General features: G+C 40.2%; 2 protein-coding genes across 3 annotated transcripts in view; one reads left to right on the forward strand and one right to left on the reverse strand.

Annotated features, from left to right (window-relative positions):
- Positions 1-909: 909 nt before the first annotated feature.
- On the reverse strand, positions 910-10,966 carry LOC306698657 (transcription factor 12-like). Its single transcript, XM_079163076.1, has 13 exons — positions 10,828-10,966; positions 8,336-8,435; positions 7,697-7,842; positions 7,477-7,600; positions 7,311-7,381; positions 6,820-6,916; positions 6,628-6,701; positions 5,579-5,755; positions 4,701-4,812; positions 4,391-4,538; positions 2,939-3,174; positions 2,088-2,269; positions 910-1,883 (listed from the first exon to the last, which is right to left on the reverse strand). The coding sequence occupies exons 1-12, from the start codon at positions 10,891-10,893 to the stop codon at positions 2,127-2,129; spliced, it is 1,494 nt and encodes a 497-aa protein (XP_079019202.1). The 5' UTR covers positions 10,894-10,966; the 3' UTR covers positions 910-1,883; positions 2,088-2,126.
- rfx7b (regulatory factor X7b) overlaps positions 3,089-26,908 on the forward strand; it is a 29,904-nt gene continuing 6,084 nt past the window's right edge. Inside the window, exons 1-10 of one of the 2 annotated variants that reach the window (XM_079163075.1) lie at positions 3,089-3,210; positions 19,922-20,196; positions 22,302-22,335; positions 24,529-24,613; positions 25,002-25,041; positions 25,132-25,254; positions 25,341-25,457; positions 25,784-25,868; positions 25,957-26,164; positions 26,547-26,842. In XM_079163075.1, the coding sequence (XP_079019201.1) occupies positions 20,069-20,196; positions 22,302-22,335; positions 24,529-24,613; positions 25,002-25,041; positions 25,132-25,254; positions 25,341-25,457; positions 25,784-25,868; positions 25,957-26,164; positions 26,547-26,842 (1,116 nt within the window). In that variant the 5' untranslated portion in view covers positions 3,089-3,210; positions 19,922-20,068. Of the gene's footprint in view, positions 3,211-19,871; positions 20,197-22,301; positions 22,336-24,528; positions 24,614-25,001; positions 25,042-25,131; positions 25,255-25,340; positions 25,458-25,783; positions 25,869-25,956; positions 26,165-26,546; positions 26,843-26,908 lie in introns of those variants that run through there. The other variant, XM_079163074.1, reaches the window with a different exon arrangement.

Here is a 26,908-nt window from a genome sequence, read left to right on the forward strand (position 1 = left end):
AATCTGATACAACTAAAAGTCCTGCATTCAAAGTTCATTAATAAAAGTACAAAAGCACCCAAATGAACTTACAGTAGATACATTAAAAGTACTCATTATGTAGATTGGGCCAGGTCGGCATAATGCTTATTATATGATTGGCTGTAGTTATGGATGCATACATAGCTTTAGTGTTGCAGCTGGTTGGCTATTTTTAAACTATAATGCTGGGTAGCTATAGTGAATTTCAAGTCTTATCTTTAGTTATCCATAATGATACATCATAATTTATTTGATTGTGTTTTGTATTATTCATTTGAATATCTAAAGTAAGGTGATTGTAACCGAGTCAAATAAATGTAATGAAGCAAAAAGTAAATTTTCCCTAAATGTGGATTCTAATGTTCTCAAGCTTTACTAATTTTACTAACACTACGGTGTGATTTTGGTTTTATGACCGATAACTACCAACTATGTTTTTGTCTCTTTTAGAACTTTGTTTCTTCAAATTCATTACTTTGATAAATTAAAAAACTTAATTTATACTTCACAATTCCCCAGATGTATATTGTGACCCTTTAGGTTGGGAACCACTGGATTAAACTAACAACTGTAGATAACATAGCTAAAACTAGCTGCACCTGGACCAGCTGCAATAGTTAAATAACAATTTAATGAGTACAACCATCAAATAATATAATATCTTGTTATTAAGTTCTTTCACATTTAATACTTTCAGTGCATTTTGTAGATTTGTTATTTTCTTTACACTTTTGAATGCACTTGTAATGTTGTTTGTTAGATTGGTACTTTCACCTAAATTAAGGTTTTGAGTACTTATTCCTACACTCTACTGTAGTGTATATACAATAGGTGTGTGATTTACTCTTCTATAAAACATAGAACATACAGACTCAAACTATTTGAAAAGACATTTATTGCTACATTATCATTTCGACACATGCCTGTAGGCTATTTCCAACTGTACACATACTGTACATGTTATGATAGGAGTATTACAGATTGTTTTTGATAATTATTTATTATTTGTTCAGCAGAGTGATAAGCAAACAAGACATCAATTATTCTGTAATACTGTATTGCTCAGAGCATGACATGTGGCTACATCTAGTAAAACGGCACACAAATGTGTAAAAGTAAATAGAGAAATTATGAAAATCACAATATTTGTATAAAAGATAAGTTACATAACTTAGAAAAAAATGTACTGTTCTATGAAAAACTTAAACATGCAAAGAGCTTCGACTACGTATGAAGAACAATAATTACACTGAGAAGAGGATGGATTCTTTCCACCAGTGTATCATTAAGTGTAATCCTGTTAACAGTGCTATAACACAAATTTGTAACAAATATACAGATAACAGATGATGCCCACGTGTTAAAAGAACATTCTCGGAGATCTGTTCATTCACAGAATGGTCAAACTCCTGCAATACTCACACAAACACAGACGCTCACACACTTACACACACGCACACCACAGGACAAATGAAATCCGTTGTCTGGACACACAGATGTGGGAATGTCGGTCCTCTGAGCTCGGTGGAAATCACGAGTGTACGTGGTGAATAGTGATACACTGTAAAAATCTGTCCGAAAGTTAATACGGCTCTGCCAAAAAAAATCAAAACTGCAGATGACCCCTCGTAACTACTGGGTTTCATCCTTTCAGATATATTGAAAACGGACAGATAATCAATACATGTACAAAATATGTACAAAACATCTGCAGCTTACAATGCATTTGTCTGTTACAAGTAAAGTTTAGGCACAAAGTTAGACTGATGATTGTTTAACGGAGAGGTCGACCTCCGAATTCAGAAGAAATGCTGGACCTCCAAAACAGCTGGATGTTTCCTGGGATGCTCTTCACTCAACATCTGAGACACAGAGATAATGACAACATTAGACCTTTCATCTAAACATTATTAATGTGGAGTTCTTTCCAAATATGGTTTAGTAGCATTAACATTTGGTCAACAATATTAAAAACATAACATGCATGCCTCATTTTGGCAAAGGATTAAAGTGTATCACAGATGTATGACTGTATAAGTGTAACTGTGTAAGTTGATGGTATCTACTTTATGCTGGATTTGATGCAGTTGTTATCAGATCAATAATCAGAGGTGGCCCATGGGGTTCGCTGCGACTGTCACGCCGGGATTGAAAGCGAGATGCATGGACTGTGGATCGGTCATGAGTGCAGACGCCTTCTCTTCCTCTCTCCTCCGCAGACACGCTGCCTTCGGGTTCAGGTTCCTCTCTGTGGGATTCAACAGACAATGAGTTAGCGTTTGACTGAATTAAAAAAAAAAGAAGCTGAAGATGCGTGGTAGTGCTTGGACATTATTCATTTTCATCCTCTCTGTAGTGCAAATTCAGGAATTTTAGCTCTGGGGAAACTGTTGAATTCTGCGTTGGCTGTTGACCTTTCAGTCATTATAGCTCTCAGTGTATCACCAATTATTGTTGTGACAAACTTCTGTCATGGTGGCTTTAAACCTGCTCTAGTAGTAATAGTAACTATTTAGGTGGCAGAAGTGGAAATGAGTCATCAATCAATTAGTAATTTGTTGTGTTTTGTCAATTAGATACAAAATGGAAAACGATCGCAAACTATCACGTTTGTCCCAAATTAAGGACAGATTTTTAGGCAAATTTTTTAAAAATAGTGCATACAAGAAATATCCCTGGAGCAGAGGGTTAATAAAATTAATCAGAAATATGACCCCAAATAAATGATAATAAATTGAATTGACCTAAATGTCTGGATAAACTGCAGCTAAAAACATGTTTAGAGTCTATAACCAGCTGGTTAATCTGCTACACTGACTCCCAACCCCTTGTTGGAGGCTTCTATCATATTGTCTCACTCTCCTTTACTCATTTGACTTTACAGAGACACAAGGGCCCATCTAAAGAAACCACTGACCTCTGACTTGTTGTTCCAGGCTGAGGATCACTGACACGGCATGGTGCAGCACCAGCAGCTTGGTCTGGGGCTTCTCATTGTTCAGGTGCACCTCACACATGTGCCCCAGCTCCTTGAAGGCCTCGTTGATGTCCCGCACACGCAGACGTTCGCGGGAGTTGTTGGCCATCCTCCTGCCGCGCTCACGCTCGGCCTTCTGCTCCGGACTCAGATCTTCATCCCCATCCTCATGGATACTACAACACCAAAGAGACATACACGAGAAGACGCTGGTAAGGAAGCTCATTAATCTATTGTCTGATTCTTTTAAACATTCATGTTTTTAAAGTTGATATTCAAGCTTAAGCGGGTCTAAGAGCTTCAGTGGGTCACAGTTATACGGTGGATCTCTCTGCCCTCTGCTGGTCACTGAGCGAACCTCGCGTTGTTGATTCTCCTCAGGTTATTTGATATATCTTCATTTGTTCTGTGAAAGGGGCTTATAGCATTTCTTTTTGAAAATATTTTTTTTTAAGATGATCCTTTCTCAGTCCACTGACGGTCAAGAGATGCACTCCCGTTTTAAAGAAATCGTTTTATTTTCAATCATTGTCAAATTTTAATAAGAATCCTAAACAAAGACAAACGTCCAGTAGAGAAATTGTTGCTGGAGGATTGTCCTCATATGTCGACATCGATTTCCCTCAACTAGATAATAGATATAAATAAAAAGAAAAGATGTGCTCAGGCATCAGAGCTGATGTCCTGAAGTGACCTCTGAAACTCGAGACACCAGAACGAACACTCAAATTAAACTGTGAGACTCTCAAGATGTTCAATCTGGTTTCAAATCACTGGCTCCAAATCACTGGCACATTTAAAATCGAATAACATTCTCCATCATCAATGATCACGAAACGATCTGATGACAAAAATAAGGCTGAAACAATTGTTGATTAATAGTTGAGCAACAGAATATTAATGGTAGACTCATTTTGATACAGAATTAATCATTTAATTAATTAATAATAATAAAAACACTTACAATTAATAGTTAGTTCCACTTAGTAGGTACTAAGGGCTGTAACTCTATTTTAGTCTTAATGGCTACCATGGGCAGTGGTAGGATACTAAAAATATAACCCCACTACCAAAAATACACCATTGATGTCTCTGCCGTTTCCTGGCAGCGCCTCTTTTTTCCCCTCGTTTAATTCACTGTAACATGAAGAAGAAAGATGAGGCAGAACTAAACGGGCTCGCCTGGACACAGCTGCCCTTCACATCAGGGGGTCCGACAGCGTTTTAAATTGGTGAAATAAGACGTCTCTAAATCTTGCCTTTTTACTACTTTACCGTCACAAAATACATTCTTTCTCAATTCATTTTAACAAACAGTTTTTTTTGAATGGGTGAATTCTGTTTTTTTTAAATATATATATATACACTTAGCAGGTAAGTGGGACTGTTTACCTGTTACTTCCACTGTTTTCTCCTTGTGTTTTGAGTTCGCTCTCATCATCTGATCTCTGGCTGTCAGAGCTGTGACTGGTGTGCATCATCTCTTCCCTTTCCCTGCTTTCCATCTTCAGCTCCAGATTATTCTGAACTCCAAGACCTCCTGTGGGAGATCACACAAAATATAAAAAAAATATATATATACAGTATATATATATATATATATATATATATATATATATATATATATATTAAAGCTTAAGTATTTATGGCTCAAAGGTTCAAAGGTTGAGATATAGGAGGTGAGATTTGCAGCAGCCTCTACCTCCACTTTGCATGGGCTGAAGCGGGGTCCTCTGCCTGGCTGAGTACGGATGGCCATTTTGTGTGCGACTCTGGAAGGCTGAGTGGTTGTTGTTCATATTTACAGCGTCAACCTTTACGACAAACAAAGAAAAGGGATAAGATAAGGGAAACATTCATGTGTTTATGAGACAGCAAGCCTGGCTCAGTCACATACAGTAGGTTTATACAAGTTTTAGATCCAACCAATGGCAAAGAAGTCACAAAACCGACATCTGCCTCCTTGTTTCCGGGTAGATCTCCCGCTTTACAGAATTAATTTAATCTCAGACAATCTTAATCCTTCCCTTAAAACTACTGAATACTCTCTACACATACCATTAATTCTCTTTAGGAATGATGATTCACTTCTAACAGACACATCATTTGGAAAAATAAAAGTGAGTGAATTTAATACCCCCAAAGGATTAGACTTAAAAAAAAAACATTCCCCCGCATATACTTCCACTCCAGCTGGGTCAAAATCCCCTGGTCTGCTGAAAACATACTGGAACGGGAATTTTTACGATGCATGCGACCCTCATCCACCCCACAGTGGAATTAGAGTCTGCACATACTGTACGCTCTCCACACAAGGGCAACGCGGCACAGCCCTCTCCCATTGTGCTCAGTTTCCTATTCCAAGGACGACAACCTTTATATGAGGAAAACATGCAGACATAGCGGGTGGAAAATTCCTGTAACTCAACACCAGCACACACACACACACACACACACACACACACACACACACACACACACACACAGACACACACACACACACACACACACACACGACATGGGGTTTCCATACAGGCTGCCCTCTCCTTCCATAAAAACTTCAAAGAAATGGCCGTTTACCATGGCTGAAGTATGGCAAGGGAGCGGCAGACTGCTGGCAGATCCCAGGTGGCCGTGGTGGTTCTGGTTTAGCAGGCCGTGGATGTCAGAGGGCAGGCCGGCCGTGGGGCCCACGGCGTGGTTCCTCAGGACGTGGATCACATCGTCCAGTCTGTCCAGTCGGTCCTCCACCTGAGACTGCAAACGCCAAGACACAACAAGTTATTGGTGGTATTTGCCAATCAGGACACAGCTTATATACTCTGAGTTAAAGAAAGATGGGACCTTTTTGTTTTGCCAAATTTCAACTCTAAATTAATTATTTAAAAAAAGAAAAGGCTGTTTTTTGAGCTCAGTTGTGACAAAAACAGTGAAGTAAGTCACAAAGAAAGGTATGTTTTAATTTGAATGATAGAAACCTCAGGGAAATAGTACATTATTTTGGAATTATTCACATTCTTGGCTAGAGCGATCTGACAAAATGGATATCATATGTGTGTGTTAAATATGAAGCTACAGCCAGCAGCATGTTAGCTTAACTTAGCATTAAGACTGGAACCAGCTAGACTGGCTCTATTTCTTGGCCAGGTGCAGCGACTTCCTGGTCTTTTATCAATAAACTATGTGTAAGATTACTTTTTACTTCAGTTTGCCCTCATTTGAAGTCTCTTCTGGATGTAATTCTTTTTGAACATGGTATTCTCAAGCCTTAAGACTGGTTTATTCAGCAAACAATGTTTACTATAATTATTGTTGTTATTATTGTTGTATTTGAATTTTCATAATGGTCCAAATTTATCCAGGTATGTGAACATACCAATGCATTTATTCATTATATGTTAATTATTGGTTTTAATACACTTAAATATATATATATATATATATATATATATATATATATATACATACACTCTAGGTATTCTATATTGAATATATTATCCTTCTCAGTCTTACCTCATTATATTTGCTGCAATGTTTATATATATATATATTCTCATGTTCTCTATAGGACACAACAATAATTTAATCTTAGACTTTAGGCATGTAATAACAACTTATTAGATCTTTACCAATGATATAAGTGAAGACTCATAGTGCGGTGACACTGGTGCCTGAACTGAACCCCGGGGCCACATGTTGGTACCTGAGAGGAAGAAAACAACCATATTAGACCATAAAAGGGTTAAAAAACCCAGAATGTACACACAAACTATTTCACTCTGGGCAGCAGCCATATAGCAGCACGTGTTACTCCAGTTTACCTGCATGTTCAGCTGCGTTCTGCAGCGGGGACGGAGACCTCACTGGTGTAGACGAGCTGGAGGGGAAGTTGCTGCTGGTGTGATCGGGGGAATAAATCTGGCAGCAGACAGGGAGAGAGAGAAGGAGGGGGAGGGGGAGGAGTGGGGGGAGGGGGAGAGTCGGGCATGGATCATTTTGAAAGCACAACTTGTCATTTCTGCGTGAGGTTTTACAGCTGCTGCCACAGCCTTTGGAGCAGGCTCGTAACATGAACTAAACTCATCAATTCTGGTCATTTTACTAGTCAGCAGGCAATAAAAAGTCCAGCAGCAGGAGCTTAGCCCTTCGTTATTATGCACTGGTCTGTTACAGGCGGGGACAAAGCACTATTTTCCTTTTGCATTATAACACTGGGGCTCTCGGGGCTTGGTCTGACGCTCTGGCCTGACTGTTTGAACATAACACGGCATAGATGAGCCGTTCTAATTGGATTGAGGTGGCGCATACTTACAGAGGCCAGAGCTTTGCCCAAGGTATCGCCTGTCTGTGACCCTCCTGACACATGTCCCTCGGGCCCTGAGACTGAAGGAAAAACACCCATTGTAAATGATCACAATAGAGAGCAGACAAACGTGAGTTGAAATAAGCACTGACGACTATTTTCTCCATTTCCTCACCTGTTGAATTCTCTGAGGTGTTGACTGGCGGAGTGCGTGACGCTGTATTGTTGCGGTGAAAAGTGGACATTGGTGGGAGACCCCTGTTCATGTCAGCAGCCATCACGGACTGTGGAGAGTAGTCCTGAACAGTAAGCAGACACACACTGTTATTATGATCAGCCGGGGTGAACGGGGCGCTGTGCTGTCAACATCCAAGGTTCCTGGAGGTAAATCTCACCAGGTGACTGTGTTGTAGGGGCTGCAGGCTGCTGTAGCTCCCCGGCTGTGTTTGGTGGTTTGTGGCTGCTCCCAATGCACCTTCATAGCCCTGCTGGTTCAGCCCATTTACAGCGTTCCAGATGTCAGGCGAGTTGCTCATCCCCTCTAAAATAGGCAACAATATGTTACAGCCTGCACTGGAACAGCATCTCAAGCAGCCAGTCGAGTCATGAAGCTCGATGGAAACAATGAAGCCCTATCTGTCAGTCAATACAAACACCCATGTCCCCCTGAGGAGGAATTTTACTTTGTTGATCTTCTGGCTTTTTGTGTAGCGCCATCGTCAGGTCCAATTTGAATCCCTTTAGTTTTTGATTAAATACTTGAACTTACTGGCTGTATTGGTATCCTTGCAAAGTCATAGTACTAATATGTGTATATGTCCTTAGATGCTACTGGGCAATATATCGATATTACATATAACTAGATACTTGAGAGACTGTACTGTTTACAGTAAAGTGATGTAATTCTGACATTATCAGACACTTCGAGCTGTTCTATTGTGTGTCTTTACCCACTGAGTCATTATACTCATATAACCGATGATTATTCACCAAAAATCTCATTGTGTGAATATTTTGGATTTTCTTGAGCTCACCAAAGAAGGTGCTTGCAAACACATTGCTGTGGGCCTTGTTGGACGGATGTGAAGATGAGTTCTGGTTGATGTCGTCATTAGTGGGAGACTGCCCATAAACCTGAAGAGAAGAGAGTATTTAAGGCTTTGTTGACTTTGAACCATAACATAATGTACACAAACAATTATTTTCTACGTGTCTGGAACACTCAAACCAATCTTACTGGCACAACCGCGTGAATACTGCGAGTGTGAGTTGAAGCAACAGTATTGTAAAAACAAAGCAGAGAGCTGATGCACACTTAAAGCTATTGCGATAATCCATAAGCTGCAGATCCCTGCACCACCTCATCCGGATTTAGGAACCATTCACCATGAGAAATCCCAGCCCTAATCATGATCAGGTTCGGCTGGCTTCAGAAGACTGGGATACAATTCCCTCCCAAATATAAATTAAATTACAGACCTTCTCACACTTTGTCCTCAGAACGAAACCAAACAGTGAACCGAGTGTCTCCCTAATGACGCCCTTCTGGAGGAAACAAAATATTGTAAATAGCAAATAGATCTAAGAACTTACCGTAAGATACCATTGGGTTTTAATTGTAAAGCACAAGGCCAGAAAACCGCACATATGCACACAAAACACACCAACACATGCTCACTCACTCAAACACACCAAGAGGTCTGGGCTGCACCTGCACCTCCCTCCATTGCTTTGATGTGCCCCAGGAAATGAAAATAAACCTCCCTGCACAGCATCAATGGGGTGTCAGTTACCCGGACGACAAGTTCTGTAAAGCAGGCTATTAAAGACTCTCTTGAGTATGCTTGTGCAAGCACACTCACAGGCTCACACGCACACACACACACAAAGACACACACTCTTAAGCCCACACACACACACGTACGTGCACACGCACACACACACAGCCGTGACCCTGGCTGGCATGAGTCCCATGGTGATTGTGGGCTAGGCCAAACAGAGGAGCCCCTGCCGACACTGGGCCCCATCTAAGCCGCCATGGGCAGCATATGGTGGAGGATAAAGCCAATTGTCCTCCTTACCATCAGCATAGCAGGCGACCCGTTAATAATGGTCACACCCCCGCCCCAGCACGCCCTCTCTGGCCCCCGCTGGAGAGGGGCCCGTCACCATGTCATCTTCTTTTAACATAGCATTGATTTAGGAGCCATCAATCACTGCATCACAAATGATAAGGGACTCTTTTTAACAAATAGAAAGCACAATTAATAGAGGATTGAAATACTATAAAACCTTCATATTTGCTTGGAGTACTCATTTGTAACACGAGTCCTTTTTGACAACCTATTAAATGCATTTTAAAAGTTATTTTAATCTGGAAATGTGTAATGTGTGTAACAAACAGCTACACTGTTTTCCCCCATTGTAAATACACAGAGCATTACCGTGCTAGATGAGTGAAGTATCAACTTGCTATTCAGGGCCTATGCTGTGCTCCACCATGGCCAACTCCAGCCACATGCAACCAATTTTCTGCCTCTGTGATCCACGATGTCTGGATATGGTTAGTCTCACAGAGATCAAAGCTGCCTTTGATAATGGCAGCAGTGGTGGAGGGACTGCACTGCTCCAACATAGCGGGGTTTAAATCAAATAGAAATAGCAGCAATCTGCTTCATGTCAAGATGTGTTCTGCTGCTAGGCTTGACTACACGGCGCTTAGAGAACAGGAAGCACGAGTCTCAGCGGTGCATTTTAACACAAGTTTGTTAAAAACCACACGTGAGAGAAGTGTTACTGAACGATACGATTATTCTAGGTGCTTTTCGTGCTTCAAGTATTGTGATTTGTGAGTAATCCCAATTTTAATTGTTATGAAATGCCATTCTTATGTGGATTAAAAGCTATTAAATAAAGCCGAACACACAAGTGACCAATGGGCATCCTAGAGATTGTTACCTTACAATGTTACACAAACTCTTGTCCTGAATTAACTCTGGCAAGTTGCAACCGCTGAACTTTAGAAAAGAATAAGCTTCATACCATGTGCTCAACTCCTGACGGAAGTGACAATGATACATTCAGCACAAATCATTGACATCAAAACCTCTTTCCCACTGTTTCCCACTCTCTCTCTCTCAGACACACTTACACACACTCTCACACACACACAAACAGAGAAAGATACACACACATGCAAACCAGATACACGAAACAACGTTATATCCCAACAAATGTTATGTGCCGAGTACGAAACAGCCCCACTAAATCGGAAATGCCTCATTAAAACGCGAATATGCTAAATGTGAATATGTGAAGTTATAACACGTTGGGTGTCGGTTAAAGAACATTCTCTTCAACCGCTATAAACAAAAGCAGATGAAAAAACCGTGTTTCACTGTTCAAGTCAACAAACAAGCCGAACATCTGAGAAGACAATCAAAGAGTGCAACAGCCGCGTCACACGGTGTCGTTTACCCTCTGAACAAAAAAACACGATAGAAACATGGAAAAGAATTGTACTCACTGGTTTGTTGTAGCAATACATCAATGAGTTGTTGCCTGTCCCTGAGGCAGGATGAGCACAATACATAACTCCGTCTGGTTCAGTGCGAGGCTCTCAATACAGTCCACAAGCAGCTCGTCTGTCCGTATCTTTACTCATGTGTATGGAGTCCACATGCACTCCTTCCCCCCTAACGTACCCCTGCTGGTCATGGAGCTACCCGCAGACAACTTATGCAAATCCGGGCTGGACCATTGCAGGCAGCAGAGAGGGGTGGCCAATGGTTGATGCTATTACTGTCCTTACAAGCCTGTTCCACAATATTATAAGCAGTGTTTTTTTATTTTATCAACCAAAAAAGAAGAAACATAGTCAGGTTGTAGTTTTTAGTGTTTATTGTGTGTTGACTATTGAGGAATCTGTTTGTGCAAAATGGCATAAAGAAAATATCTTGTTATAATCCGGGAATTCCCCCACCCACGCATGATCAAACACCTTGACCACACCAGATAAAAGAAGAGGAGGGGGGGAGCCATCAACTGTGTGTGTGTGTGTGTGTGTGTGTGTGTGTGTGTGTGTGTGTGTGTGTGTGTGTGTGTGTGTGTGTGTGTGTGTGTTGTTCAGCTGTTAGCCTCCTTATATGACTCCCTATGTTGGTGCAAGCTCAGAAAACCCTGTAAGCAGTGACGACGCCATGAAGATTATCTCCTGTTCGACAGGTAGAGGTTTCCAGTAAACAGAGGCTAACACACCCCAGTCTGACCTACATGCACAAATAGATCTTTAGTTTGTAGGCACGTGTGGCGTGCTGACCTCCTCCAGCGGCCGGGTTAAAAGTTATTTTTACTGTAGCCTGTCTGGGTGATGTTGATGCTGTTCATGTAAAACACTTATACAGTGAGACTTCCTGTGTGAGATTAAATCCACTGTCAGCTGACCTGGTGCTGAAACTGCCAGTGACCTACTGCATGTGCAAACAAACCCCTCAGAAAACCGTCATTAGGAAGTGAACTGCCTGAACTGCTCATGTTTAAATACTTGAACAGCCAGAATAGACGGTGTGTAAACAGTACAAGAGGCTGGCCTGCTGTATTTTCGTGCAGTATTCAGTGTGTTACATAAATACGGTTCGCCAGAGAGGAAAAAAACAACACACTGCAGTTGGCGTGATGCTCAGACCTGTGCCATACTTTCCTGGCAAGGCTTTTTGTCCTAGAGAGACCTCACAAGAATCCAATCAAATAATTCCCACTGAGACAGCAGCACAGTCTTTATCGTGACCCTCCAGTGTTTACACTGAAGCCACACGACTGTGTGAATGTGGAATACTTCCTTAATACCTATTTCTGTTTAAGTCTGTATGCTGTGGTTTCCCAGGGTTTTACTTTTAATGCATACTGGGTGTAGTTTAAAAATAGCCAGCCTATATTTATAAAAAATGAAAGCACTGATATTGTTGATGAAAATATCCATCCCTAAATTATAAGAAGACTATTTAAGCAGCATGGAAGAAACGGAAAGCAGACTAACGTAAGAGCAGAAAAAAACGACCTATTGTCTGCTGGTTTAAATCTGTCTGAAGGTGAGCTGCAGTCCACTCAGCTTCCTTAAAGTCAAAGTCTAATCCCGACTATCCACGCTGGCGTAAACTGGGTTAGCAGGTCACTCTCTTCATCTTCAACAGAACAATCATTCGTGGACATTTCCTTCTTCTTCTAGTAATAGTGTCTGTCCTAAGATTATTTTTTTCATTAAGTTAGGATAGATGATATTAAGAGGAAATGTTCTTAATGCAGGTGTCTTATTCAGGACTTATACAAGTAATAGTGTTTCAGGAACACCAGTGGCTGCTGAATGACCTTTTCCTCTGACAGAGATCAGTTCTCCTATCTGACACACTAAGCATGCAGAACACACACACACACACACACACACACACACACACACACACATCTTGGGTAAATGATCCAAGAGCAAATATATGCAGTCCCCTAACCCTGAACTTTGCATCAATCTTAGTTAATTGCAGTCTTGTCAGGAGTGCGATTATTCAAACAGGTAATGCAAATGTTAATGAGTTCAGATTTGCATATCTTTATTTTCCCATGGTTGAAATGTCATTGGTTATGACGCTCTACAATGAAGAATGTCACCGCTGATGGCCCCCTGATATGTTGTCGGCCATTAAGAGGCCAAAAGAAGAGCAACTGAAGGGGATGGAGGAGACATAGAGAAGGAGCCGGGCTCAAAATACAAGAAAGGAAATGGAGACTTTGTCATGCCAACAAATGAAAACACATGCAGGCAATCACGTCATCATAGCAGCCCAAGGTTATCAAAATTCATTTTATCTGCAGAATATATTAGTGAGTGGCATAAAATCTGATTCTGTTCTATTTTGATGTGGCCAACCAATGAGAACAAAAAGAAAAGCATTCACCCCTTTGAGTCTGAAGTCATGGTTGTCCTTTTACTGTAAGAATCTTACAGTATGCAACATCATATTCCTGCAGTATTATGCTCTTGTGCATCCTACGCCTGCAACACACATTTTTAGTGTTGCCGGCATATTGCTCATCGTCATGCGCCTGATTTGACATGGCTTAAATAACTATCTTCCTGCCAGTGATTGGCATTCACACAAGAAGGGGTGAGTGGGACTGGGGAGCAGATGGTGACATTCCACATGACCAAACTGATCAATCAGCATGCTGGGACGCAGGTGCAGCACAGGCAGGCAGCACCACACCATCTATTTCACCATCTACGGGGCACAAACACATGGGCACCAATCGTGGCACCCTGAGGGTCTGCATGCTCCTGTGTCCTGCTGTGCCAAGGTTGATGACATCAGAATTTCCCATCCGCTCTTCCACAGGATGCCAAGAAAATGGGGGAGAAGAAGAAGAAGAAAAAAAACGACGCTGTATAAAGTCTGCAATAACAGCCCGGCCTGGGATAGGTTGCGTAAGTGACGTCAAAGCCAGGGACTCCCATACTGCACCCTGGTACTGAATAGATGAACCAAAAGCAAGCGTGGACAAAAGTACCGTTGCATTTTGGAATTAGCAGTGCTATTTTTGGGATATAACAGTATTTGAATTACAATTTCAAACATTTCTTCCTTGTTGCAGGCACACAGTGGATCCTATTTGTTAGGTTTGGTTTTTACAAAAAAAGACAACAATACCGTTGGTTACTTTTTGGATTGCAACTGACAATTATTTAATTTTTATTATTCATTAATCTGCAGGTTGTTTTTTCAGTTAATCAATGAAAAAAATTGTCTCTAGAAAAATAAGTAAAAGTACTGTTATCATTTACCGTAAGCCAAGTTGATGTATTCAAATTGGTTTGTTGGCCCAATAAGCACATCCTTATATTTTAACAGCTGGAACAATAGAATGTTTGCCAATTTTCCTGAAAACATGATTCAAACAATTCATCTGTTATCAAAATAGTAACCAATTAATGTTCTTTTAATGGACTATTTATCGACTGATCCTTTCCGCTCTAGTTCCTTTCCTATCAATTTAAACAACTAATTCTTTCGGTGAGCACTTGAGTACCTGAAGTAGAGGTTGCCAGGTTGGTTTACACTGTACACTAACCATATGATTTGCTTACAGTATTTAGTTTCTTCTGAAGCAGTTCAAACAGAAAAATATCTTTAAATATTCTCCTTTAGAGGACATGTATGTGAATGCATTTTAAAAGCAAAACTGGCCAACTATACACATGCATGTGTGTTGGCTGTGGTGTTTGATACCTGCTGGCGTGACTCTGTACTCAGGATCTCCTGCATCTTCGGGATAAGACCTGAGCACGGCAAGCTGATCTTATAGTCTGGCCTGAGTCCTGGAAGAAGTGGGGGTTGTAAGAGGATTGGAGCAGCCATGGCTGCCTGGTGCACGTAAGAGCCCGACTCACCAACCTCTGCACCACGGTGACCTCGCTGTCCCACATTCACCAGAGTAAAAGGAGAAGACCGGTAGCTTCAGGACACTGACAGTCTAAACCTGCTCGATTTCCAGGGAGCAGCTAATGAAATCGACAACAAACAAATACGTCATGTTTGAAGACACGTGTTTAAGTGTGCTAACCTGGACTGTATATTTTAAACTACAATATACAGCAAAATGTACATGATATAAGCTGTAATTGCATTTCTCTTCGAACATAATAAACTGAAAAAATCAAATCTAACGTTGATTATTGCAGACTGGATGGTCCTTGTCAGCTTTGTCTGTGTATATTTATTTTTATACAATATGTGTTGTTCTATTTGAGTTCTATTGAAGTAGTTTTCCCTGCACGTGCTTGTTAAATATGGCACAGCGTGACGTGAAATAATTCCTCTAAAAAGTAAGTCGACACATGACTATGAACGAAGTAAGCTACATCGAGGAGATCTTGTGAATTGGTCACAAAAATGGCAGCAACTTTGTAAGAGTGTTGTGTAAATCTTAACATTCGGAAGAATGAGCAAGGGCAAAGACTGCTGAGATGAGACCTTCCAGTCCAAATCAGTAGTGACAGGAGATTGACAGTGAAATAAATCAGTCCAGAATAGCCAGCAACCGAAGGTCACAAATAGAGTGAGAAAACAATGACTAACAAGGAAACAACATTTTCTTGAGATTTAGATGAAGTGTCACTGTTCCACACCTCCGGTGTTGCTAGCAAATGATGAGGTTTGAGGGATGTGTCTGTGTGTGTGTGTGTGTGTGTGTGTGTGTGTTTGTGTGAGAAAGATACGTTGTGGAGAGAAGAAGAAATTGTCAAGAATATCTAAATGTTGAAGCAAAGACTTATTTGATTCAATTACATCAGCAGTAATAAAATAGACATTTTGGTGGTCCGATCCTATAATTGAAGCCTGTTATTATATGAGGAAATGTTTTACAATTTCAGAGACGATTCCAAAAACACCCAATGACTTTTATTATAGTTTTCATGTTTAAAAAAATATAAATTTCTGTTGGCCTTTAGTACGATCAATGAAAGCTTTATTTGAATGTCATACACCAGAGGTTGCAATGCACATAAGACCCTAATTTCTGATTATAGAAGCGTAGTATATCATATCAAATATGTGTAATATTTATAGCCGCCCATACAAACCTCATGTCTCACATGGCTTCCTCCTCATATGTCCCATAATTTGTGACCATTTGTTCTGCTCTCCAGGAAACAGTCATAGTTCTGTTCTGCATAACATCTCCTATTTGTTTGCGATCCCCCAACACCACAGATTATTTTAAGATCTAACACAAGATTTATACACTTCAGAATGTAGGTATCAGTGTAAAACCAAAATGTACATTTTTTTTTTTGTCAACTTTCTCCTAAAATATATGACTTTTTTCGGAAAAAGTGTATGATCACACCACCAGTATAAAACAACACTTAACATAATCCTCTGGTCTTTTTATGTCTCAGCTAAAGAACAATATCATCAGCATAGTGAGGAATAAATACCAGCTGTAAGATTGGGGGCTCAAATTCTGTAAGCAACTATCAGTAATTCATTTTCATGCATTTTATTTAAAAGATTCATTCATATTAAGCACATCAACCTGCATCACTATACAGGGTGTTGGAAACAAACCGATTATCTGATCATTAACCTATACACGTTAATGAATTCTGAGAATAATGTCCTCATTCACACATTAAAGAGCTTTCTGAAACTCTAAAACGCTGCACAGTGGATGGCCCCGCTTGTGTTCTAGCATTAGTTGTAGATAGCAAGTATTTGTGGCGCCATTTCAGTTATCTTCTAACAGGCCAGAAGTTTCAGAATAACGCAAAAGTTTATTGGAGAATATTTTAAACACACCAGTTAAAAGACTCTCCAATATAAAGGGATCTTGTGTCATTTTCAAGTATGAATCAGCTTTGAAAACGGATTTGTGCCAAACAATGAAACGATATGATGAAGATTATGCATGATAGAAAAATTAACGTGGTGTAATACTGGCATTTAACTGATTATAGAAATATATAATATGTATTATTTAGAAGTAGGGTGTCCTTGTAAGACAAAAGCACACCCAATTGGACAATTATCCCCACAAAATAAATCATATTCAAATAGAACTCTCTGTTTTAATACTTCCAGTCTCCCAATTGTTTTTCTTAAGCATTGTTTTATATCTTGTGTCCTCTTATTTATATCATTACATTGTGTGAGGTCAAATTACTGACAATACTTCAAAATGTAAGACGTTACCATTTATCTATTCTGACTGTTTTGGTGCTTTGGTGTATAAGAGACGTTTGTGTAGCGAAACATTAAACCAAAAACATTCGTCACACTTGTTTGTGAGTGTGGCTTCTTCTTGGTGTGTAAGCAGCTGATACAACTGAGCATGAGTGACTTCACTTAAATCAGGTTCTGACCTGTTCTCCCCTAAACCACACACAAACACACACACACACACACACACACACACACACACACACACACACACATACATGCACGCTTAGTCCTTTAAAATCTAAAAGGTGGTCAACTATAGTTCATTATTTTCAGCAGTGGTGGAAGAAGTACTCTGATCTTTATTTAAGTAAAAGTAGCAATGCCACAGTGTAGAAATACACATTGACCAAAAGTAAAAGTACTCAATATGCAGAATGGCCCATTTCAGAGAATTATGACATTATGAAATGTGATGCATGTGTGTAAACATGTTCAAAATGTCAAAGGCGGGTGTGATTTCAACTGATTGCTGGGTATTTAAAAAAAATCATATAATATTTTAGGAGCTTTTATTTTGTTGAATCTGCAAAGTAATCTGTAAGTAAAATGATCCCCCAACAAATGTAGTGGAGTGAAGGTATAATAGTATTAAAGTATTATAAAATGGAAATGGAAAAAGTACAAATTCATCATAACTTCTGTGCACTAAAAAAAACGCCTCCTCACTGCAGAAGACAAACACGAAATTAGTCACATAATTTGCTAAGAGACATTAAACAAACAAAACTGGAGCAGAGCAACTACACGCCCTGAAACTGAACAAACTGAAACCAGGAAACAACATATACATTATTCCCTCTCGTTCCTGTTATTCTTATCTTAACGGGTATTAAGTCATCCGCGTCACTGTATACTTGTCCATACATGCCTTTCACACGTGTGTGTCTGTGTGTGTGTGTGTGTGTGTGTGTGTGTGTGTGTGTGTGTGAGTCTATTGCTGTCTTGCATTATGTTTCATGTCCATGGCGTCAGTGGAGTAACATTACCTGTTTCCATCAACAGATGGCGGCATAAAATAAATCACGATGAAAGAAATTATTCAGGTCTTGTTTTTCTTGACCTGGTGGCTTCATTCTTCTGACTTTCTGTTTTCACGAAGGAGATATAAAAACATCACTCATATGTTTAGTAGGTCAATACAGTGATTATAATCAAATTAATACTGGACACGTGTGTAGCCTAATAGCTGTTATTTTCAAGCAGGTTCACTGGTGTGACATAAGTGAACGTTATATGTATATCTGGTACAGACAGCCTTGATCCAAATCATCCTCTCAGGTTATTTTTTTCTGCCAGCTGTGTCTCAGATTTCAGCCGAAGGAAAAAATAGTATAGTCTCAACTGTGTGATGAGCAAAGAGACATCTTGGAGTAATCTGTTTGATGTTTCAACATTTCTTTCTTCACCGAAAGTCTGATCAGATGATCATTTGATTGAAACATATTGGTGGATCATTGGATCGATAATGACCGGTGTACATGGTGAGGTGATATCATCCTGGCTGTTTACCCGTCATTGTCACTATCTGATCAAACAGCTTCCTGCAGCAGCGCCCCTGGCGGCTGATGGCAGAACTGCAGCACACAGATCAGCGTCAAGTTAGAGGAAACACAATACAAAACTTAAATCCCCGTCTGGATTTTAAAATTAAAACTCTGTTAAAAACACACGCACAGCAACTGGAAGAATAACAGTACAAGTATGCATTTGTTTATCAACAAGTATTTGCCATTTGACAGAAGAGGGAATATTAGTTACCTCTGAAAATTAAACAAAAGGATTTACTTTCAAATAATTGAAATTGAATAATCTTTTCTATCAATTTTGCAGAATATATTCCCAGAGCCTAGGATGACATATTCAAACTACTGTTGTATTGTCCAACCAGTCCAAGTCCAAAACCCAAACATATTCAGGTAATATTCATATTTCTCACATATGAAAAGTGTTTTCATATTTTTACTAAAGTAACTAAATCGATTAATAGACTGTCAAAATAGTTGCAAATACATTTTCTTACAAACAGTCCTGGGTTGGCTTCATTTGAACATTTAGACACTGCATTTAGTCCCAGCGGGTCTTTTTAGTTCCTGGGTTGGTTGAAAAGGGCCAGTAGTCAAAGGGAGGACTTTCTGTATTATGTATACAGTATAAGGGGTGCCTACAGCAGGTTCATTATTTGGCAATTCGTTTCAGGTAATTAGATTATTGCAGAATAACAATATAAAGTGACATGTTGTATTCTAGCATAGGAACTCTCCCATAGTGGGAGGAACCACGGCTCAGTAGGGGCCCACAGCTCCTTTCCTTTTTTGACTGAGGGCTCCGAGGAGTTTTTTCTGGACCTGGTGCACACACTAACACCACATCACTCTGTGCAGGTTCATGGTTTATCAAGTCTGTCTTAAAACAATAGCCAGGTTCCAATGTGTACATTGAAAGAGTGTTTGCTTACTATAATCATTACTCCTGTTTATACTGGTCATTAAAATGTCCTTTCATGATGTGCTTCCAATGTAAGTGATGGGGTGAAAACAAATCGACAGTCCTTGTGCTGTGTTTTTAATACTAAATACTATTTGAATGTACATCTGGTCATGTGGTTATTATACGACACACATGTAAAACTGTCCTGTAAACAGTTAAAATCGTATGCTTTTATTTTGAAGGCAGAATCCCCGCCTACTTCCGGGCTTCTTGTGCGTAACTTGACGCAGCCGAGCTCGTCTGTAGCTGCTGCTGGCTGCTGCAGGCGTGCTATTTGCGGCAGCGGAGAGAGACCTCTGCGAAATGCCTTTTGTATTCCCGGGTGTTATTTTTGGTTTAATTTTTAATTTTTGCGCGGGTCAGATCACAGTGTTCGTAGCCATGCTCTGCGGTGGATTCAGCGGGCTGTCCTAGCTGACTGAGCCGCTCCAGCAGCGGTGGGTCCGGTGCAGCGCACAGCCGGGGATGAGGCCTACTTGTTAAAGCTCCCCCACCAACCCCTCCATCGCGATGGCTGATGATCAACAACAACCTGGTCAGAAGCCTGCCTCGGGATTAGGCTCTCTTCCAGCGCTGGTGCCAGGACTCCAGGGGCCCGAGGCTAACGCGTTACAGTTCAAAATAAAGAATTCAATTTGGTAAGGAATGCAAACGATTCTCTCGAGCAGCCACACTGTCCTTTTACCGCTAGCTGTAGCCTCGTAATTAGCGTATCTAGCTGTGTGGAGTGGCAGGGGGGCTGTGTGTGTGTGTGTGCGCGTGTGTGTGTGTGTGTGTGTGTGTGCGCTGCACAAAAGCGGCTGAAAAAAACAGTGCTCTCCGTGCAAACCGGAGACATTTAACGGAAATGCAATAACGGCGAGGAAAGATGTGCAGCCTGCTACCTGTTCGTGCACCGATAAGACGGTAACGCCTGGTTATTTACACGGTAGTAGCTGTAATCATTAGCATCGAGCCGTAGGAGGCCATGTGATAGATGATACTAAACCCACCGGTGGTGCTGATGCTCAGGATGACAGGTGTCAAACCAGACCGCTGCACAACAGAGACGCTCTCACTGATTTAATATTGCTAATAACAACACGAGGTGTAGTATTGGTTTAGTTTCTACGGTGGCCTTTGGAAACGATTAAAGCAAAAATATGTCCCGTTTTGTTTTCATTATTGTGAGTCAAATGTTATTATCTATATCCGCTCAGATGTTTGGAAGGAATTCAAACCCCACTCACATTTTGCACACTTTATGTATTTAAAATGGATTATATGTCATTTGACTATTTTAAAAGTGAAATTGCTCATTTACTCGGAGTCTCTGCTATGCATCCATTGGTGCACCTGCTTTGATGTTCTCCTTGTGAAACCTCTAGGGATGTGTCTGAAATCTCCGTTATCACCTATATGGTGCAGTATATGTTCTGTCCACACCATATTAAATGAATTACACCAAATTATGAATTTGAAATGTATAAAATATAAAGTGGCCTAAAAAACATGTTTTTTGGCAGAAGACATTTCCCCACCTCCCAGTAGTAAAAACACAGGTGTAGACGATGACAACAATGGTGGCTGAATTCCATTTAGCTTTCTTCAGTTTCAGGGTCCTGGTATTGTGTGTCACACTCTCATGGCTTACTAGGACGCCTAAATAGAATAGAGCCATTGTCGATGTTTGTATTAACTCCTGGGCTTTTACCACCATGACAAGTTATAACGTGTGATGTGGAAAAAAAAGGCCTTGGGAACAAACGAGCAGTGTCCATGGCATGGATCCCACAACGCAACTCACTGCATTTCACAGATGCTGTGGTGTGACGCTACACCTGCCAATGATGACGCAAAATGATGCTAATTCATAAATGTCACAAATCTCCATTTACTTACTCTACAATAAACTAGTGAGGGTCCATTGGGAGTAGTGAATGAGGACACAGCATAGAACTTGATTGGCTAATTAAAATGATTGGGGATGATTTTAAAAAGGCACACACGTGTGTGTGTGTGTGTGTGTGTGTGTGTGTGTGTGTGTGTGTGTATATATATATATATATATATATATATATATATATATATATGGGGTTTCACAACGGGTCAACTGGGTCGTGGTCAGGGAGGAGACAAAGAAGCCGTTGGAGAACAGGTAGAGGGTACCGCTGGTACAACAGCCTGGAGCAGACGGCCAGGCCAACGCTGGAGTGGCTTTGGGACAAGTCTCTTAATGTCCTCGAATGACCCGGCTGAAGCCCCAAAAAACATCTGTGGAGAGACGGCAGTTCACACACTCCTGTTCCAACCTGAGCCTCAAAGTGGCAACTTCTGCCAAAGTTGATTCTGAATTCGTATGCAAATAATAGAGAAAAAATATGCAAAACGTTCTGAAATATATTTTCACAGATTTAATATTGTTTATTTAAACACAATAAAGTGTGCAAAAAACAAAATGAAGGTCTGAATACTTACCAAAGCCATCACTGATGCAGTACGTTTTATTAACACATCTGATTGTGTTTAAAAATATTTATATATTGTGAAAACTACAGTAATACATTCTAAATACCGATACATTGCCTGACTCAACTGTTCATGTCTCGTTTCTTACACTTTAAAACATACAAAGAAAACAGGTCAGCAGGGAATGAAAACAAAGTTAGTTTAAATAAAGTGGAAATCCTGCATGTATCAATGTTCTATTAATCCAAGTCGTATTTATTCACAATTCTGACTTTTGCTCTCTTTCATGTTGCAGCAAATCTGTACAATCAAAAGTGGACAGCATATTGGTGAGTATTCATAACAGCTGGACAAACCAAGTCTGTGTTGTTGCCTTATTATCAGAGTCACATGTAACCGTTACTTCATGAGAACAGATGTGCAGCTTATCTTTAGTTGAGAAAGAATTTATACGTGTTGCATGCTTAGGTGTCCTCTTTTATATAACTTACTCTTATTAGGTTTGACTGTTGTTTATATTGGCCTGTAAATACACATAGATCTTTTTGCAATATACAAAAGAACAACTTCTTTTTGGTACTCCGCCACATGTGTATATGTAAAAGATTTCTATTTATGCACAATTTGTCGTGGATTAATCTGAGCTGAAGTGGCCCACATCTAGTATTCAGCAACAAAGCCAAGTCAGTGACATCAAAGCGACACGATAAAGCTTTGTCATTTTGTTGTTGCTAATAGAAAATACAGGCCGTTAACAGTTTCTATTTTAATTTCCACAAGTCTGTCCGGGGTTTGACAGATTTCAGAAAGCATGTTCAGTCCCTTTCAATGCGTAAACGCATCAGAGGCTTTCAAATGACACTGTTGGACACAGCATGTCAGACTGGGGCGAATGAAAGACCTCCTCTACACCTGACAATGACATGTGTCTCACACATGGATGGTGTCTAAATACGGTTGTGGGGTAAATATCAGAAGCAGCATATTCTACAGTAATATGTGCATAGAATGTTTAGGTCAAAATAGTACGAGATCTTAAAGTAATACTTAGGGGTGGGGGAAATCACCATAAATTTGATCTTATATCAAGATGTCTAGAATAATATAATACATTTTAGCGAAGTTGTATTGAAAAACTGTCTGTTTTTGGCTTATCCAGGGAATTAGGTAACTGACGAAGCAGAATATTGTGGATGAAAAAGCATGGGAACATTTCAAACCACATTAAGTGGTGAAATATGATGTCCTTGGAGACTGGGATTTGCATGTCGGGTCTGTTTATATGGCTGTAAAATGAACATATACCTCATGTATAATCTTATTATATGGACCCTGCATTATAAAACGGGTAGCTCAAATCAAGCAGTCTGATTGACGTCTTAACGACGAGGTTTGACGATGTTGCCCAGAATATGAAAGCAAGCAGGAATACTCACACCACTCCCTCTGCAGCGCCACAATTAAGAAACTATCCAAAAAGTGATCGGACATGCAACATATAAAAAATGTAAATGCACCCATAAAAAAACAATAAAATCAGTGATTAGTCATTACTTTTTGGAAAAGTGACAAACCAAAGCAAATTTATATTTTCCCAAAAAGTGTAGACTTAATCCATATCTTATTAAACCTTTTTATTTTGAACAAAGATCAATAAATGTATTCACTGAAAATGAAAGAGAATCTAAATGTTTGTATGTAAACTCCATACACACAGTAGTAGTGTTCATACCTCGGTTTTATTTTCGATAATCATTTTATTTATAAATATTTTTTACACATTTTTCTTTTCAATTCCACAAATGACCTTCTTTGACTGTAAAACATCTTTGCTTTGCATTTGTTCGCACCTTTGTTTTTTTTAACATGCAAATGTTTGTTCATAATAATCATGTCATTTGGACACAGACTGGAAGCATCTTCTTTTGTACTTCATACGTTAAATGTGAGAGCATGCGAGTTTCTAAATAACACGTTTCCTAAGTTATCTGTATAGTTTCTGTTGTCAGGTGTAAAAATCATCCTAGAAAATCCAACATGTTGGCAACATTTTAGGGGATGTTGCCAAAAGATCCAACCGTGGCAGACTATATGCAGAGGAGGACGGATTCGCTCACTCTGCTCGTAGCAGTGGAGTGTAGTAAATAGCGTTTTCATTCACTGCTCATTGGCTGACAGCTCTCACCTCATTCATTCAAGTATTGGTTCCCTTAGCAACAAAGAGGCAAATAGAAAAGATGAGTCCACTCTTAGGAACCAATTGAAAAGCAGTCGGGATGGAATCAATATTAAGGAGGTTGTGAGCAACTGTCTCACCTGTGTAGCATTTACAAACCGGCGCTAAATTCAGATTTGTTTTGCGGACGTATATCTATTTGTTCAGTTGTGAAAACCACTTTGATCAATGTCTTCATTCTCTATTCCATATTCCTCTCATGAGGATTACGTTTAGAGCTTCTGATTTTAGTTTTATAGAAATTATATTTTTTCCTTTTTTGTGATCATTTTATTTTTTTTTACAGCAAGATGTTGAGAAGTTTACAGACATCGAAAAACTCTACCTCTACCTGAAGTTGCCTTCTGGTCCCAGCAGTGGCAATGATAAAAGGTATGTCACACACACACACACACACACACACACACTCTGCTCTGTGGCTTATCTTTTGTCTCTCACACACACGGCTGCTGTGTCGTGGCTCTCATTACATTATTGGCACTGTTGTTTCATTGCTTGTCAAAAACTCCAGTCGCTATCCACTGAAGGTTTAGGCTGCTTGCTCATAAAAATGAAGTTGAATTTCAAGTTTTTTACATTTTTGGTCAGTGGTGAGTTTTTAAAAATATTAAATGTATCTTTCATTTTTCAGCTGTATGATCGATTCTCATTATGAAGCAAACCACTGATCTGTGTAGATTCTTGCTATACCGAGCTGTCTGTGTTTCATTTGTTTCCTCATATCTATTCATCACCCCAACACCCCAATTCCACCCATTTGGACTGAGAATGAGAGGGGGTCCTCCACTCCTGGATTATGGTATTAAAGTTTCTGTATTAACAAGAAATTATGCATAAAAATCGAGGACACTGCCTCACCACATTTATTTTGCTTCTGCATTAATTTCAGTGACCAGAGTTCCATGTCGTCAAGCCGCACTCAACAGATGTATGCATTCAACTGGATACGGAATCACCTAGAAGAGCACCCAGAGACTTCCCTCCCAAAGCAGGAGGTGTATGATGAATACAAGTGAGTGTCACAGAAACAGGGACGCAACAACAGCATGTACTTTTTAATATCCATACTTTCTTATGGATGATGCTCTTCTCTTGCAGGAGCTATTGTGACAATCTCGGCTACAATCCACTGAGTGCAGCAGACTTCGGAAAGATCATGAAGAATGTCTTTCCTAACATGAAGGCACGTCGACTGGGCATGAGGGGCAAATCCAAATATCCTTTACATGCGTCTGTGCTTCACTTTATTCTGCTTATATAGTCTTCAGATTGGTGAGCAAGTGAGTTGATGCTGTTTGTTGATTGCAGACGTGTAGTGCTGCCACTTGGAAGAGGCAGGTCATGTATTTCTTCTCGCAATGAGTGCAACAAGTTTTACGTTCAACGTTGCTGTGATACGCTAAAATGTTGGCATGCGTCACCACAGGAATCTTAAAATTCCAGCTGTGAATGGATTCTAAAAACTCAAGAAAAGAAAATCACATTATTGGCAAATCACATCGCATGCAAATTATGTTTCAGGCTCCTTAACTCCTTCTCACATACTGTTATAGCGGGTTAAGGAAGAAAGCTTTTGTTCACATGCCGTCCTTACCCAACCTGGATCTGCAGAAATCTGGTGATGGGGTAAGTAACTCTTAAAATAATAGTGAATATGTAGCTAGACGTGTGAAACTGTCTTGATGCTCGTCCACCTGCTGCTCTCTACTTTAAGTGTGAGCTGATGGAGTCGACTGGCCAGTCCCCGAGCGCTGAAGATGAAATGAGATCTGCAGCCTGTGGACTGGTGTGTGAGTGGGCCCAAAAGGTCCTGAGTCGTCAGTTTGACCACGTGGAGGACCTGGCCCGCTTCCTGCTCAATAGCCACTACATTGGTACTAAGTCCATGGCTGCACTCACTGTTATGACCGGAACACCCACAGGTAAGGAAAGAGGTCCTCGCATCTGCTGGTGCTGTGATTTTACTGTTGTGTTGTTGGGTAACGCGCAACAAAAGTAATCCTGGTCACTCATGATCAACATAACGGAGCATCGGCCATTGTAAATAAATATGACGTAATAAAACGATGTAAACCGTCAAATCACACTTAAATTCAGAGTTTATTGGTTTATTAGTCTACTGGTTTATTAAAAAACATTTAAAAAAAATGTATGGTTGGTTTGATGTTCTATTCCAGATTTATATAGGCTATTTATTTTGGTATTATTACTATAACTTAGATGTTTAGTTCAACAGTTTGCTCTCACTTACACTGTGTCCTTACTAATCATAATTCTTCGCTTTCCATTTTCTTCTCTTGACAGGAATGAAGACGCCAACTCCAGCGTCTGCGTTTGTGCCAACAGCTGAGGCAAACTCTTTCCAGCCCCAAGTGAAGACCCTGCCTTCTCCCTCTATCGATGCGAAGCAGCAACTGCAGCGCAAGATCCAGAAGAAGCAGCAGGAGCAGAAGCTCCACTCACCCCTGCCCAGCGAGGGCCAGATCAAGAGAACGGAGGCCAGTACTCCCGGCCCCACCATCCCCTGTGGCAGCCCTGCTCTGCTCTCCCCTCAGCCCACCATAGGCATCGTGGTAGCAGCTGTCCCCAGCCCAGTCACGGTATGAAGCTGAATTTTTCCCCCTCCAATTATGCTCAGATACGTTATAAACAAATGTGCCTAAATG

The sequence above is a fragment of the Pholis gunnellus genome (genome assembly GCF_910591455.1).
Source record: "Pholis gunnellus genome assembly, chromosome: 7".
NCBI lineage: Eukaryota > Metazoa > Chordata > Actinopteri > Perciformes > Pholidae > Pholis > Pholis gunnellus.

Coding starts and splice junctions, on each gene's coding strand:
- LOC306698657 (XM_079163076.1), bottom strand. CDS start 10,893: ATGTATTGTGCTCATCCTGCCTCAGGGACAGGCAACAACTCATTGATG. Junction 6,917..7,310: donor TGGGCAAAGCTCTGGCCTCT/GTAAGTATGCGC, acceptor GTCTGCTGCCAG/ATTTATTCCCCCGATCACAC. Junction 5,756..6,627: donor AGTCTTCACTTATATCATTG/GTAAAGATCTAA, acceptor TGGCGTTTGCAG/TCTCAGGTGGAGGACCGACT.